General features: G+C 42.1%; 1 protein-coding gene across 6 annotated transcripts in view; it reads right to left on the minus strand.

Moving 5' to 3' along the window:
- The window catches only part of LOC111158860 (CDC like kinase 4), a 35,092-nt gene extending 20,012 nt beyond the window's left edge, over positions 1–15,080 (minus strand). For 2 of the 6 annotated variants that reach the window (XR_002641385.1, XR_002641384.1), the window contains exons 1-4: positions 14,955–15,080; positions 10,696–10,856; positions 5,716–5,938; positions 4,034–4,100 (exon numbers count right to left, since the gene is read on the minus strand). Coding sequence is in view for 2 of the 6 variants with exons in the window: in XM_022521157.1 (XP_022376865.1) it covers positions 4,034–4,100; positions 4,497–4,587; positions 5,716–5,938; positions 10,696–10,856 (542 nt within the window). In the remaining 4 variants the exon portion in view is untranslated. Of the gene's footprint in view, positions 1–4,033; positions 4,101–4,496; positions 4,588–5,715; positions 6,767–7,071; positions 8,691–9,833; positions 9,901–10,695; positions 10,857–14,954 lie in introns of those variants that run through there. The other 4 variants (XR_002641382.1, XM_022521157.1, XR_002641383.1 and 1 more) reach the window with 4 other exon arrangements.
- Between the last annotated feature and the right edge of the window lie 1,942 nt (positions 15,081–17,022).

The raw sequence follows: 17,022 nt of genomic DNA on the forward strand, positions 1-17,022 counted from the left end.
CCCCGCATCGGGCTCTCTGCTCAGCAGGGAGCCTGCTTCCTCCTCTCTCTCTGCCTGCCTCTCTGCCTACCTGAAATCACTGAAAAAAAAAAAAAAAAAAAAAAAAAAAAAAAAAAAAAAAAAAAAAAAAAAAGGTAAATAAATAAATAAATAAATAAATAAAACGTATCAAGCCACGCATGCTCTTGAGGAAATGGATTTCTTCAAATTCCTTTTGTCTTCTTTTCTAAATCTGATCTTTCTGAAGATGAACCAGCACTCAAACCTTTTTTTTTTTTTTTTAAAACTCTGGTCCTGCCACTTTACACAAGAAAAGAAAACTTCATACCCCCCATTAGTATAAGATATGTGCCGTAGGGGGCGCCTAGGTGGCACAGCCCATTCAGCAGCCAACTCTGGATTTTGGCTCAGGTCATGATCGCAGGGTCATGAGATCCAGCCTCACATCTTGCTAGGTGAGCACCGCAGAGTCTGCTTGAGATTCTCGCTTTCCCTCTGTCCCTTCCCTCAGTCTCCCTCAAAATAAATAAATTAACCTTAAAAAAAAAGAAAGAAAAGAAAAAAAGAAAAGATATGTGCCCTAGACTGTAAAATGAACAAACCTACCAACCAACCTTGAGTTTTCTAGTGGCTGGACAGCAAACCTTTTTTCTAAGTCTGGTGGTTTCCAATTCACTGTTTTCAAAAAGCCCCAGTGAAACTGTGCCCTGATAAATCATTAAAAACTTATTTTCATGATAATCTCCCTATGATACTTGGCATGTATCTCAAGACTTCAAAGAGTTGCTATGAAACTTCTATGACAAAACTCCTTCTAGTATCATCTATGTATGACCCAAGTTTTCTCAGTGCTTATTAGCTCTGGGAATGAAAAATTAATAAAGCTGTTAGCTAACACTACTTCAGTAATTACAATGAACACTTGTATACTTTCAACTTACAGATTACATGTCATCTTTTAAAAAAAAGGAAACAGGGTGCCTGGGTGGCTCAGTGGGTTAAGCCGCTGTCTTCGGCTCAGGTCATGATCTCGGGGTCCTGGGATCGAGTCCCGCATCGGGCTCTCTGCTCAGCAGGGAGCTTGCTTCCCTCTCTCTCTCTGCCTGCTTCTCTGTCTACTTGTGATCTCTCTCTGTCAAATAAATAAATAAAATTAAAAAAAAAAAAAAAAAGGAAACACCTTTTTAAAAAGCTATTATTTATTTATTTGGTAGAGAGAGAGAGAGAGATCACAAGCAGGCAGAGAGGTAGGTGGGGAGGGAGGAAGCAGACTCCCTGCTGAACAGGGAGCCCAATGTGGGGCTCGATCCCAGGACCCTGGGATCATTACCTGAGCTCAAGTCAGATTAAGCTTTAACCCACTGAGCCACCAGGAGCCCCCCAAAAAGGAAACATCTTAAGCACTTGAAGTATGTTTATGAATACATGTATTCCTTTTTTTTAAGATTTTATTTTACTTATATGAGAGAGAGAGACACAATGAGAGAGGGAACACTAGCAGGGGGAGCAGGAGAGGGAGAAGCAGGCTTCACGCTCAGCAGGGAGTCCGATGCAGGGCTCGATCTCCATGATCTCAGCCGAAGGCAGCCGCTCAACCACTGAGCCACCCAGGCGCCCCCATGTACTCCTTTTTTTTAAGCCCAAACTAACCCAATACAAGACACATTTCCAATTAACTTTTGTATTTAGGTCAAATAAATATAAAAATTTGCAAAGATTTCTACTTAATTGAATACCATTAATTGGAGTATCTCAAATACAATTTGGAATCTCAAGAAATTTTATTTTATTTTTTAAAAGTTTTATTCATTATTTGACAGAGATGACAAGTAAGCAGAGAGGCAGACAGAGATAGAGAGAGAAGGAAGCAGGCTCCCTGCTGAGCAGAGAGCCCGATGTGAGGCTCGATCCCAGGACTCTGGCATCATGACCTGAGCTGAAGGCAGAGGTTTTAACCCACTGAGCCAACTACTTTATGATGAAAAATTTTAGATGTCATTTTAGAGATGTGCAGTTGAACTGAATTGCTTTAAAGAGGTTCATTTATAAAAAGTTTGCAAACTACAAAACAGAGATCTGGAGAAAAATGTTAAAACAAGACACAGAGGGCCAAATCACAAAGGGTTTCATATTAAAGAATCTGGCCTTTATTCTGCAGCCTTTAAATAACAGAATTTCTTCAAAGTTAAGAAGCTAACTCAAGGGGTGCCTGCGTGGCTCAGTTGGTTAAGTGTCTGCCTTCAGCTTGGGTCATGATCCCAGGATCGTGGGATCAAGTCCCACATGGGGCTCCCTGCTCAGCGGAAAGCCTACTTCTCCCTCTTCATGCCGCTCTATTTGTGTTCTCTCTCTGTATCTCTGTCAAACAAGTAAATAAAATCTTAAAAAACAAAACAAAACACCCAACTCTAATATGCAGATTTGGGAATAAAGGTTTTTGTTCTGTTTAAGATTTTTATTTATTTATTTGATAGAGAGAAATCACAAGTAGGCAGAGCAGCAGGCAGAAAGAGAGGAGGAAGCAGGCTCCCTGCTGAGCAGAGAGCCCGATGTGGGGCTCAATCCCAGGGCCCTGAGATCATGAGCCAAAGGCAGAGGCATAACCCACTGAACCACACAGGTGCCCTGTGTTTTTGGTTTTTTTTTGCCATAGAAGCTTTTATTTCATGAAGTCTGAAAAAACAATGTACAAAATCCGCATAATATAAAGCACAACTGTGATAAAATGAAATTCTTCTAGTAATATCTAGTACTTCATAGCAGACTTCTTTTCTAGTTGTAATTATGAATCATTCCCAAAAAAGCTAGAAGGTTCCAAAACCTTTTATTTTTAAGATTTCATTCATTTGAGAGGGGGAGAACAAACTCGATTATAAGCATGAGCAGGGGGAGGGGTAGAGGGACAAGCAGATGCCCCACTAAGCCTCCCTAATGGGGGCTCGATCCCAGGACCTGGAGATCATGAACCTGAGCCAAAGGCAGACACTTAACCAACAGAGCCACCCAGGAGCCCCTAGAAGGTTCCAAAACCTTTAAAACAGAAGATGTTCCCTTCCAATCCTTAATGACACTCCAGGGTAGACTGCTTTTCGCTAGGCCATTTCTTCCACTGTGTGATTTTCAGATGGGGAATATATGTTTCCCACTGAGATTAGAAAAGCTTTATTGGGCGCCTGGGTGGCTCAGTGGGTTAAGCCGCTGCCTTCAGCTCAGGTCATGATCTCAGGGTCCTGGGATCAAGTCTTGCATCGGGCTCTCTGCTCAGCAGGGAGCCTGCTTCCCTCTCTCTCTGCCTGCCTCTCCATCTACTTGTGATCTCTCTCTGTCAAATAAATAAATAAAATCTTTAAAAAAAAAAATCTTTAGAAAAAAAAATTGTCTCTGCTATTCAAAACTAAAGCAAAGCACTCTAAATCTCAAATAAGGGTCAAGGCCTAAGGTCTAGGAAACCCCTTCACTTGAAGACCCACTTTAATTTCAACAAACACCATCCATAGAATCTGTCAGGTTTTTGTTTACAAGATTTTATTTTTAAGTAATTTTTACACCTGCCCTGGGGCTCAAACTCACAACCTGGGAATCAAGAGTCGCACACTCCACCAAATGAGCCAGCTAGGTGCCCCCAAATTTGTCAGCATTTTTTTTTTTTTAAAGATTTTATTTATTTGTCAGAGAGAGAGAGAGGGAGAGAGAGCAAGCACAGGCAGACAGAATGGCAGGCAGAGGCAGAGGGAGAAGCAGGCTCCCTTGCTAAGCAAGGAGCCCGATGTGGGACTCGATCCCAGGACGCTGGGATCACGACCTGAGCCGAAGGCAGCTGCTTAACCAACTGAGCCACCCAGGCGTCCCATTTGTCAGCATTCTTGATCAAAATCCACATTCTTGGTAAATAACTCAGACACAGTTCAAGAAATTCTGGGTATTTACACCACCCAGGAAAACACGTGGCTAATACTTAAAATACCATTTCATCTAAATGATGGATCCTTCCCAAGAAATATCAGAATGTGCAAAAAAGAAAAAAACAACTTACATGCCATGATCAATGCACTCTACGACTTTGCCAAAGGCCCCTTCACCCAAAGTGTCCACGATTTCATCTAAAGTAAGGGAGGAGAAAGACGAGTAAGTACCTGAGATCAAATTATCTAGTTATTCAAACAATGAATACTTAAGTGTGGAATATTTTCAAATGATCTCTATCAAAGCATAACTAAGGTTCCAGCACTCAAATTATTTTATTTTCAGCTGCTACAAAAACAATTAGATAGAGCTATCTTTCTTGCTCTAATCTCAAATTCCATTGATTATTTTGGAACTTTAGAGTAGAAATATTTTAAATTCTACAGAAAAGAAGAAATACAAAACAACAAACAAACCCACAAAAAACAAAACAAAAAAGCAATGAAGAGTTCTTTAGCCCCCCGCTGACAAACTATTCTTAAAAAGATTATTCTGTCTGCAAAGTTAAAAAAGTGTTGAAAAATATTCTATACATCTTGCTCTTAGAACGTCTCCACTTTGACAGATCAGGTGACCCTCCTCATCATCCTCTATACTCCTGGATCTTTTCCTTCGGTGGCTCTTCTGGAACGGCAAGTGGGCAGCACCAAGATCGTCCAGCCAATCAATATATCAGAGTGAATTCAGGGCAGAATACGCAATTCATTCAGCGGGGAGATATTCAGGCATTCAGATAAGCACCAGGCCACGAACAGTTGGCAGGAGCAATTTCAAATTCAGTCCCCAGAAATTCACAGGGCACAGTTTATGTTACAGAAGAAAAACATGGCAAGGAACAGATTTTCAGATAAGATACTTAAAGTGGCAATAGAAAAAAACAACACATTTGTCTCTTTAAAATACTGATTTAATTGAAGTCTGAAATTTAAAGAATGCAATGTCATGATCTACTAATCTCTTGCTCTACAATAGCATATGCTGTGAACTGAGATGTCTAGGTTGTCAGGAAAAGGTTTTAAAATGTCAAGATTAGTTGGAATGTTTATTTAGCAATATTTTAAAATATACATAAAGTAAAAGGGGAAATTAAAGCTAGTTAATTTCAGCATTCAATCTAATAATCAAAGCTACCTCTACTGAAGAAAACTTGGGTAAGAAAACAATTTATTCAAAGTTTACAGATTAAACAGGTGAAGATGTCTGAGTGTAAAAAGAGGCATACTTTTGGCTAATACATTTTCCATTCAGCACCCATTTCAGAATTTCAATGGAACTAGCTATGGACAATGACGCACTGTACTCTGGGACTTCCCTACCTAGAGAGTAACAATAGTTAAGTATCCGTCAGAGCAATGTTATAGATTTGTTTCCAACTCTCAGGAAAAGGGCTTCTTTTAAAATAAAAAATAAAAATAAATGAATAAATAAAAAGCTTAAGATGAAAGAAAAGATGGGTGCTTCATCTTTTCATAAAATTATATTACGAAACTTAAAAATTTTTTTAATATTAAAATCAAGAACTCATGATCTGGACTGCAGAAAATGAGTAAATGTGGGCAAATGAAGGCTACCTAATAAATACAGATTAGCTATGAAAATCTGGATGTTTAAGGACTCAAATAATATAAACACAATTATAATATATCCAAATAATATTATATGTATATATAAACTTTTTCAAACTTACTGGATTCTTAAGAGCTTTTACACACAAATAAACATCCACCCAAATAAAAACAAAATCAATCATACCGAACGTGACTGATGACTTGAACAGTGTCTATTACGCTTCCTTTTAGGACTGCTTCTCCTGCTTCGGACCGAAGATTTACTGCAATGGACTCGATAACCGCTTTCAACGTCTCTATGATAATGTCTAGGTACATAGCCTTCGCAGTAGTCATTTCTGTATTCATCAACGTATCTCCGGTCCCGATAATCTCTCTCATTCAAGGACCTCGCTTCTAAATAATGACTGCGAACACAGTAAAGGATTTCAAATCATTCTCTTCATTCTGCAACAGTGTAGCTCAAACAGAACATTCAATAATTCCTGGTTAAACAGCTAACTCAATAAAAGAAAAAACCTCAAATTGATGGGATTAGTTTATACTTATCTCACAAACTTAAGACATAATTTTGCTTTAACCAACAAGTGGGTTCACATTCTCCATCAGATACACTGCTATCAAACACCTCACATCAAGGAACAAAGCTTGAGTCAATTATGTTATGCTCAGGGTTTACTAAGTGTCCCTTTACCTTTTGGAGACAATTAAAACAGAAAACTTCACAAAACTACTCTTCTGCAATTTATCAGTCTTATGATATATGCATCCGTAACTAAGCTCACTCGCTTTCCTCACAGAGCCATACAATCAGAGGCAGGCAAAAACAGGATTCCTTTCTCTTTTAATATTAAGTGAATTTTAGTTATCTCTGGCACACACAGAATTCTTTCATGAAAGGTGTACTAGAGCTAGCAGGAATCTTACATGTATTCCAATCCTTTCATTTCACAGATCACTGAATTAAGAGCCCTAGAAAGAAAAGGATTTGCCATGGTTGTAGAGCACATTCTAACTATTACATGGGCCAATTTTACTACACATATCACCCATCCCATCTCCTCTCCTCTCCGTATTCCTAGCCTTCTGTTTTTCCTTTTGGAGAAACAGACAACACAGCTTTTGAAGGTTGCCTCATGTGCCAAAGACATTAAAATACATTCCCCACAAATGAGAAAAGGATCTTGTAATTGCTTGCCTAGGATTACAAAACACCCACCCGCACCACCCCTATTTCCCTTTGTGTTTCTCATTTCCTGTCGTTCCTGCTTGCAAAATACTCAAAAATTCTACATGGGAAACCTTATCATCTAGTGCCATGGTGCTTAACTTCTGAATCTACAGATCCCTTTAAAAATCTGATGAAAGCTACGGACCCTCTCCCCTAAGAAATGCACAAATGCGTAAACAAAACTCGGCAAGGAATTTCATAGAGGTCACAGACCCCAGGAAGTCAACAGATCCCACTTAAGTAGCCTTGATCTGATGGAAAGAAAAGGACATAGATTCAATTGGCCCAGTTTCCCGTCCCCCTCTCTACCTGGGATGGTGTCCTCTTCAACAGAGTGCGAAGCTTCAAGAGGGATGCACATGGAGCACTGAGGGAGAGAGGGGACACCTGCCCAGTCAGACAAATCAGCTAAAAGAATCCTGACAAGCAATGGAGTGACAGATGTTGACTAGTTGCCCTCACCAACCTCATTCTTTCCCCAGAATATGCTGTTGTTCTTTTTCCCAGGGGGGGCTGGTGTAGGCAGAAATAAAAGGAAAGCATCTCTAAACTCCTACACAACAGGGCTGCCATCAAATCCAGGCTAGGGAAATGCAGAACCCCCTTTTCTCCCTTTTGTCAGTTTCAATCTTAAGTTCTAACCATTGGAGAAACAACTCAGGATATTACGATAAGAATGTGGGTCTAGGTCAGGGATCTGATCACTTGGCCTCAAACTGTCAACGAGAAATCTACAATACATCAGGCTAGAAATTACCTCACTATCAAGGGCATCCTTTTTAATTCTGTAAGGCATCCCTTCCATATAAGTCCAAAGCCTATCAGAAAAAACTAATGCTAATAATCTTTAGCTGAAATAGTACATAAAACTAGAGCTGCAGTAATCCATAAACAAATTACAGACTGACAAACATGAGGTGAAATAAAGCCATGAGGATAAACTAGAAAGATGAGGGACCTCTTCAATCTGTAACAACCACGCTTTAGAGATCATGTAAACAAAGTCTACAGAATTATAAAGGCTATGTATGGACAGAGTGGACAAGATGAACAGACTGATTTAAATTCTAAAAATATTCACTGAACGTCCAGTGAATATTTCACTGTGGTCCTTCAAAATAGCCCTACAGGCATTCGTTTTTATTTCCACACAGGTCCTGTGGAAGATAAAAAAATATATATAAGGCAAAATCCTTGCCAACAAATGAACAATTTGAGATTACTAACATAAAAACAAAACTCGACAATGCAGGAAATGCTGAAAGACTGCATGAGTGCTTAGGATCATGGGGGTGGGGTGGGGAATGGGACTTAAAATGCTTAAAATGGTGAGAAGACTTCATAAAAAAAGCAGAGTTGCATCTTAAAGGGACGTCAAGATCTGGACAAAGTAGAAAGTAGAAGAAATGCCAGGGGAGAAGAATGGTATTAGTACCATCTCACATTAACAGATCACAACAGTGTTCTGGGAGATGGGCTGTCTATGTATCGCCCAGAAAACAGTATGTAGACAATTAAAGCAAGACCAATATTCCACATAGGGGAACAAACAGAGGCAAATAATATAAGCAGGGAACAGATCATGCAACTCTTGCATGCCAGGCTAAAGAGTTTAAAATGGTGTTTTCAAAGGGTGGTCTTTCTTCAATATTATCTAAATATGAATTATTAAAAATGAAGATATCTGGGCCCCAGGTCAGAATGACTAATTCTACATCTGGTAATATGCATTTAAAACATAACTCTGAGGCGATTCTGTTCATTCTCAAATTTGAGAATCACTGGTTTAAGACTTGACACTCTAGGTTACGTAAGAAGACACTTAAGAACTTTTACCACAATATACAAAGGCATTGTTCATAGCCACATGAGTCTTAGTGATATAGTACAGAACTGGTTAAGCCTGTACCAACGGAGACCAATTCACAGGCTACCGCCAAAAGACAAATCAGAAAGAAAAGACACTTTGCAATATGTATGAAAAAAAAAAAAAAAGGTTAAAAAAAAAAAAAGATATACAGTAAAAGCTCTTCTAATCAGTGCAATACTCTGAAAGAGAAAAAACATGTATTGGACAAACTCACTAAAACCTTAAAAATTCAAATTAAAACCACTATTCTTGGCCTTTCAAAATGCCAAGACTGGCAGGAGCATTGGAAACATGTTGTAGGATCTGGTACAAACTTTCTAGGGGAAAAAAAACATGAATATGTAGCAAGACCTTTTAAGAGTTCACACCCTTTAACTTAAAAATGTCCCTTCTTAGACCTATTTTCAGGAAATAATCAGAGGCAAGGACTTGTAAAGAATGAATTTTTTTTTTTAAGAACAAATAGTTAGAAATTAATGGGGGCCTAGCAACCTGCCAAGGTTACCTTCTTTACAGTTTACTGCAGTTAGAGACCTGTAGTAATTCCAATTATTTTATAAAAAATACCACTGTAAAGTTTCTTAATCTTCAAAAAATACTATTAGAATATTCCAGATTATTGGGGCGCCTGGGTGGCTCAGTGGGTTAAGCCTCTGCCTTAGGCTCAGGTCATGATCTCGGGGTCCTGGAATGGAGCCCTGCATCAGGCTCTCTGCTCAGCGGGGAGCCTGCTTCCCTCCCCTCTGCCTGCCTCTCTGCCTACTTGTGATCGCTCTGTCAAATAAGTAAATAAAATTAAAAAAAAAAAATAATAATAATATTCCAGATTATGGAGCGCAATTACCAAGAGACACCTCTAGTGCCGACATCAAAGAAGCAGCTTGGCTTACTGGTTAACTGGGAACATGAAAACTGTTTATCGCTCAAATCTTCCTTCCTACATATACAATAACAAACTTAGCAATTATTAGTACTATGATGTTAAGCTTCACAGGGCATTTTTATTTGTTAATAAAAGGGTACAGATGTTTTCCTGCAATGCACTAATTAGCTCAGGTCACTGTCATCCTGGTGAAAACTCTCCCTCTTCCCCACGTGACAGTATGTGATGAAGAAAGATTAGTCTACAGTGACTACCAACAAGATCATTGTTCCACAGAACAAGTCTGTTTTAGCATGGAGAAGGAAAAAAATTACATACTGTTTTTTAAAGTAACCCCAGCTGGCTAATTTAGAAAGCAATCTGGCAAACAGTCTCAATGGAACATCTGTACAAAACAAGGAGAAAACACAGAACCAACAAAACAAATGAGAAAGGGAAGTTAATGGAAGACAGACTGAAAGAAATGCTACTCACCTAGCCTTTCTTTAATCCTTTAGGAACTTTAAAATTTCTTTAATTCTATATAAATGTATCACCTCTGAATTTTACACAGTAAGCATATATTTAAACAGGACACATGCTATTGAAACATTTACACTGAGGCCCTTTCTTAAATTACTGGTTCTTACAATAACCAAGCTTCTAAAAATCCTACACACCTCCACTAGCCTTATCTACAAATATAACCTATAGAATACAGTTTAAGTGACTAAGCCCCCCATGCACTTTACCATTCCCAAGCAGCGCATGCTGGTTTTCTCATCTGGATTAACTCTCTCTACCCCCTCATCATCTCTCATTTGTGCAACCATAAATGAGCACCCTAAAATACATATCTCCTCCTACATACCAGTTAAAGGCACTCACTGGGCATCCTATCATCACTATGACTAAATTGTTCATGGCTCACCGCCCTGACTACACTGCTGGCACCTGGGACTCAACTGTCTCCCACCAGTCCCAGACAGACATCAATAAACAAGAGTATGAACTGTTTTATTCATAGCTGTAGCCTCAGCACCTGTACAGTGTCTAGCCTATTAACAGGAACTCAATGAACATTTCCTGAATATTTGTTGACTTAATGAATTATAAATCTGACAAAATAAAGCTATATAGGCTAATAAGGAATCATTAAAACTACTAGTGTTAAAATCCTACTAATTCAAAAGTAATTTACCAATCAGATTCTTTAAACTGGTGATGTGGTTTACAATGTCTGTTTTCTTGCGTACTACTGTGGGACCTCCTCTTCCGTTTGTGACTTCCGCTGTAGCTTTCATGTCCCCAGCTTTCTCTGCTATCCCAATCAGGGCAGTGAGTTCTTTTGGAATGCCGCATCTGTTAATGGAAAGGAAAAGTGAGCTGTGGAGGCTATAGATATGTTTAGTAAATAAAATATCAGACATTATTTAATTATAAACACTCAGCACATGAGCTCATACTGGTTCTAAAATATTTGTGGGTGATATTTCCCAAGGCATGGGGCACCATTTCCATTGTATGTCAGATGACTGTAAATGGCATACAAATCTAGTACCAAATGATGCAGGACACTGTGAGACCTTAATAATACATTTTCTTGGGGCGCCTGGGTGGCTCAGTTGGTTAAGCAACTGCCTTCGGCTCGGGTCATGATCCCGGAGTCCTGGGATCAAGTCCCACATCAGGCTCCCAGCTCCATGGGAGTCTGCTTCTCCCTCTGACCTTCCCTCCCATGCTCTCTCACTCTGTCTCTTTCAAATAAATAAAATCTTTAAAATAAATAAATACATTTTCTTTCAATTTTTCTAAATAAATGCTCAGTTTGGTGTTTATCTCCAACTAACCTTTGCCAACTGCTATTGTAAACATAGTGAAAGAGCCACGATTCAGATTCAGAACGCCAATAGACCATATCCAGTTAGAAATTAATAACTGGAGGAGTTTTAACTCACTTTTATTACATTTTAAGGTGCTTTTTTTTTTTAAGATTTTAGTTATTTATTTGACACAGAGAGAGATCACAAATAGGCAGAGAGGCAGGCAGAGAGAGAGAGGGAAGCAGGCTCCCTGCCGAGCAAAGAGCCCCATGCGGGGCTCATGTGGGGCTCGATCTCAGGACCCTGAGATCATGACCTGAGCTGAAGGCAGAGTCTTAACCCACTGAGCCACCCAGGCACCCCTATTTTTAAGTAATCTTCATACCCAACATGGGGCTTGAACTCACAACTCAGAAATCAGAAGTCGCATGCTCCACTGACTAAGCCAGCCAGGTGCCCCTTACCTTCTTTTTATAGTAAATGATCTCCTGATCAAGTTATTAATATGAATTCTTTAAAACAAAACGTTAACTTTTATGGACTATTTTTTTTTAAAGATTTTATTTATTTATTTGTCAGAGAGAGAGGGAGAGAGAGCAAGCAAAGGCAGACAGAACGGCAGGCAGAGGCAGAGGAAGAAGCAGGCTCCCTGATGAGCAAGGAGCCCGATGTGGGACTCGATCCCAGGACGCCGAGATCATGACCCGAGCCGAAGGCAGCTGCCCAACCAACTGAGCCACCCAGGCGTCCCTTTTATGGACTATTTTAAAGAGAAATATCCTAAGTGTCATACGGCTTTGGCAAAATTCTGTAATACACACAACTAAAATCAGAGAAACACTTAGGGATGCTAAATATAGGGGATGACATTTTAAAGGTACAGAAGTTTCTTTTTTTTTTTTTAAATGCACTAGAGTTCCTTTTTCTAATCTCAGAATGACTCCAAGCTTTGGGGGAAAAGGTAGGACACGAGTTGAACACTGTATTCAAACACAGAAGCTGAATAGCAAAACAAAGATCTATTTATAAATGCATTTTCTCAATCCAACAAGTTTATTTTCCAGATCATCTTGCAATTACATACTGATGACTGAAGAAACCAACCAACCTACAAGGATGCATATGGTCAGTGAAATCAGATGAGGATAGTGAGCAGTCCGATTTCCTGCCTCCATCTACAACCTCAAATGTGTGTGTTCCTTCCAGGCTCAGGATCTGTGTTCTAACAGTGTAATCACTATCTGCTGCTCCCCATCTTAATTCTTTTACAAACCAGTTAAGTTTTTAACAGTGACACCCAAACTGCTCAAAGGGGGAGCTCTGCAATTCAAAAGCTGAAAAAAAAAAGATAAAATGGAGCAAATTCAGCTTAGTTTACTGCCTTTAGCTTGCCCAAATGACTCAGTAACAAGCAAACAAATTCAAGTAAAAATTTAAATGATTTCAAATGCATTTAAAACAGACTTGAGGGGCGCCTGGGTGGCTCAGTGGGTTAAAGCCTCTGCCTTCGGCTCAGGTCATGATCCCAGGGTCCTGGGATCGAGCCCCGCATCAGACTCTCTGCTCAGCGGGGAGACAGCTTCCTCCTCTCTCTCTGCCTGCCTCTCTGCCTACTTCTGATTTCTGTCTGTCAAATAAATAAATAAATAAATAAATAAATAAATAAAATAAAATAAAACAGACTTGAAATGAGGCAGCTGCAATTCTCTTGGGAGGTATTCCCTAAGAAAATATTTGTATCATACCTTTTGCTTAAAAAAAAGAGAAGGCATTGGTCAGGTCTATCAAAAATTCTAAAACGTGTTAGGATTCTCACTGGGTATGATTAAGTGAGCATTCCAGTGTGACAGAGTCACCCTCAAAATGAGAAATTGAAGTGAATGACACTACAAATTAACTTGAGGCAAAGGCCAACAGAAAAGCCATCTAAAAATATGTGTATTTCTAGTGGAATTCTTCCAAATCTTCCCTTCATCACCCCAACTGTCTTTTAACCACATTAGTAATTCTTCAAGATAGCTTGGTTAGGCGTTCTTAAATCACAGCCAGCAAAATTACATGGGATGACCAAGGATTATTACCATGACTATCCATTACGATTGCCGTTTTTGGAAACATCTCTGCTTTAGCTTTGTGGGGTGTTTCCCCCGGTTCTGTAAGTCTGCCAAAACCACCTCACCTCTAACAACGCAGAATTCTCAAAGACCAAAATTATCAATACCCAAACATTAAAATAAGAACCAGCACCCTGGGAGGTCCAGAGATTTTTTTTTTTCCACTTCTCTAGTCAAGTTCAGTACTTTAAATTTAATCCGGCTGTCATGAAGTTTTCCCTTACTGATTTTGAGAAATACTGTCTGAGGAGGCAAAGAGAAGATCTACAGATCTCCCAGATCTACATGTTACAGATAAAGTTCCTTCACATCCACACAAAACCGGGGGCGGGGGGGACGGGGGGACGGGACACTATTGATAATTATTACTCTACCTTCAATTAACAAAGAATCTTACACGTGAGAATCACCACCTTTCAGTGAATGGATCCACTTAGCAATGGATTCTCTCCCTGCCCTTTCATACCCCACGATTTTATGCTGTGTACATGGCTTTATTTATTTATTTATTTAATTTGACAGAGATCACAAGTAGGCAGAGAGGCAGGCGGGGGGGGGGGGGGGGGGGGGAGGCCCCTTGGGCGCGGCCCCCCCCCCCCCCGAAGCGGGACTCGATCCCCAGACCCTGGGCTCAGGACCTAAGCCGAAGGCAGAGGCTTTAACCTTTTAAGCCCCCATGTACAGGGCTTAAAAAAAAATAGAAATGGGGGGAAAGTTCCGATTAGATGGCTCCGGAAGGACTGCACTTAACCATTAACGAGACGCCGGGAGGAGTGTGTGCCCGAAGCACAGTCACACCAGGACGGCTATAAAGCAAGACCAGGCTGGAGGGTAGGGGCAGGGGTGGGGGGGACGCTCAAGGTAATCAAGGACAACCTGAGGCCCAAGTTTCGGAAATGCACATCAGCGCAGCAACGCTATGCTCCGTTTCGGCGGGGATGGGGGGCAACAACAGCGCTGCACGAGGCATCAACCCCTCCACAGTTGGCCTCTCACGCGCACAAGCTCAGCTCCACCACCTGGACTCACAGACTTGCAGTTCCCCGGACGCGCAGTCGGTCCCCACCCCGCCCCAGGCACCTCGCCGGGGCCTCTGGCGCACTCGCAGCTGGGGCTAGAGGCTCTGACTCTGGAAAACCCCCGGAACGCTACCAATGGGCAGAGACCGGGCACTCTGAGGAGAACTCGATCTCCGACTTGCACAAGCCCTCAAGGGCGGCTCTCAAAGGGTCTTCCGGTCAGGTCCTGGCTCTTGCCGGCGGCACGAGCCAGGGCTCCTGGAGCCGCGGTGCGAGCGGCCGGGGCCATCAGAGACGAGTCAGCGACGGAACCGCGGCCCCGCCGCCCCAAGACTTTAAACCTACCAGGGCACCTGAGCAGTTCTAGGTTTCAAAGGCCACCAGCGGGGCTGTGCTCCGAAGAAACCCCGATCGCCAAGGCCCCGAACTGGGTCGTTTCTCCGACACCTGGCTTCGAGACTTAAAAGAACGGAAACGGCCCACCCAACCCACCCAAGACCTCACCTCCGGAAAAGCAAAAGGCCTTCTGGCCGAGAAACGTCTCCAAACCGCCGTCGTCTCTCTCCAGCCGCTGCGACAAACACCTTACAAAATGGCGGCAGCGCCGTCTCCTCACAAACCCCCGGCGGCCTCTAGCACCACTTACGCCGCGCGAACGCGCCTGCGTGACAGAGGCTCGCGCGCTCCCGCCGCTTCGCGTAAGGGGCGGGGCTTCTGTGACGCGCTCGGCCCTCCACACTGCGGCTGCGCGGCCCGGGCCCACCCAGCCCGGAGGCCTGGGAGGGAGGGTGGTGGAGGGGACCTTTGAGGTTGTTTTGACTGCGGTGGAGTCTAGATGGGTCTCTGAACTAACGTGATGGGATGAGTCTGCTCCTTGAGGTGGGACCGAGTGCGGCATCCCTCGGCAGGGCCAGCGGTGGCCGCGTGTCCTGCTGTCCTGCTCAAGTGGACCGCACTATGGCCCTTGAGCTGTCGTCCCTCGGTCTCCTTCGGTCCCAACAAGCCAACAGCCAAGCCCCCAAACCTGCCCTGTGCCAGGCCCGGAGCTGGTGCTGGGGGTAGTTCAGTGAACAGGATAGGAGAAGTCCGGCCCGCTTGGGAGCTTCGGGTCTAAAATGGAGTGAGATAAATAAAGAGGATGACTCAGAAAACAAGCTCAGGTTGCTTCTCCTTTTGAGGCCCGTGCTCCTCATCAGAAGTACACAACAGGGGCGCCTGGGTGGCTCAGAGGGTTAAAGCCTCTGCCTTCAGCTCAGGTCATGATCCCAGGGTCCTCGGATCGAGCCCCACATCGGGCTCTCTGTGAAGCAGGGAGCCCGCTTCCCTTCCTCTCTCTCTGCCTGCCTCTCTGTCTACTTGTGATCTCTGTGTGTCAAATAAATAAAATAAAAAATCTAAAAAAAAAAAAAAGAAGTACACAACAAAAAATGAGGAAGTTTCCGGAGAGGCTCCTTACAGGGTTCTTCCTGTTGTGGTCCCTGGTTCCCCCAGCTGATGGTAGCTGGACAATTTCCCTAACAAAGCTCCCATTTTTGTGTCCCTGCTGGGTGGGTTTAACCTAGGCAGAGTTAGCTAGCATCTATTAGCTCAACTAAAGTATTTTGCAGTTCTAAGAGTCCCTAGGCGATTCTCCATTGTGTGTAAGGAAAAGAGAACCAGTCGGAGCCCTAGGAAACGCTTTCAAGGGAAGGAGGGAAAGAGCCTGGGTAGGAATGATCAGGAGGAGAGGAGAACCAGGAATATGGTCAGAGAAAGCGGTGGGAGAAGAGCTGAAACGAAGGAAAATCTGGCAGTGCCAAATGCTGGGAAGGGGTCAGATATCCTTAATACTGAAAAGTGTCAAGGGGATTCTGTATTCATTCTGATGAGGATTTACTGGATAAATGGGAAAGCCAGAAATCAGGTTTGGAAGGGCAGGTTTGAACGGGTTTGGGTATAAACTAAATAGCATGTCGAAGACCGGAGCTCTTGTATATTGTTAGGTGAAAGGAAGTCCCTGTAATTTCGTGATCCGATATCCTCAGAAACCTGCGCTACCTACTTAGGATAACCAAAGGCCTTCAAAACGTGAAGTAGAAAATACGTAAGTCCTCATGGAGATCATGACACACTTCAAGAACTGAAGTGTTAAAAAGATAATTGGAAAACTGGAAATGAAAATTCTTTGTGCTATAGAATGAAACGGACAATATTATTCTCATCTGGAATAGGCAACATTTCTGTAGATAAAACTTTAAATCTTGCCCATCCTTCCAGTACATCTCTGAGATGCTGCCCCGGACTAGATCCGTTCCCTTCCTCTTGACTATACGCCAGTTAGAGATGAGGTCCCAAAACAGGTAGCCACAGCATACTCTTATGCCTGGAGCCACCAAGATTTGCCAACCAATTTTGCCCAAAACGTGAAATTTACTGGTTCTCCAACTGATTACCCATACTGCATCAGGGACATCTATCAGATGGAGTGTCGAACTGAGTGGACTGGGCCATCTTGCAAGGTAAAGTGGGGTTCAGCTTGCTGCCTATATAGAGGCATAAATTAAAGATGGCACCAAAGAAAACTTGCTTTTTT

The sequence above is a fragment of the Enhydra lutris genome, unplaced genomic scaffold (assembly GCF_002288905.1).
Source record: "Enhydra lutris kenyoni isolate GAN:26980312 unplaced genomic scaffold, ASM228890v2 scaffoldscaffold64, whole genome shotgun sequence".
Lineage (NCBI taxonomy): Eukaryota > Metazoa > Chordata > Mammalia > Carnivora > Mustelidae > Enhydra > Enhydra lutris.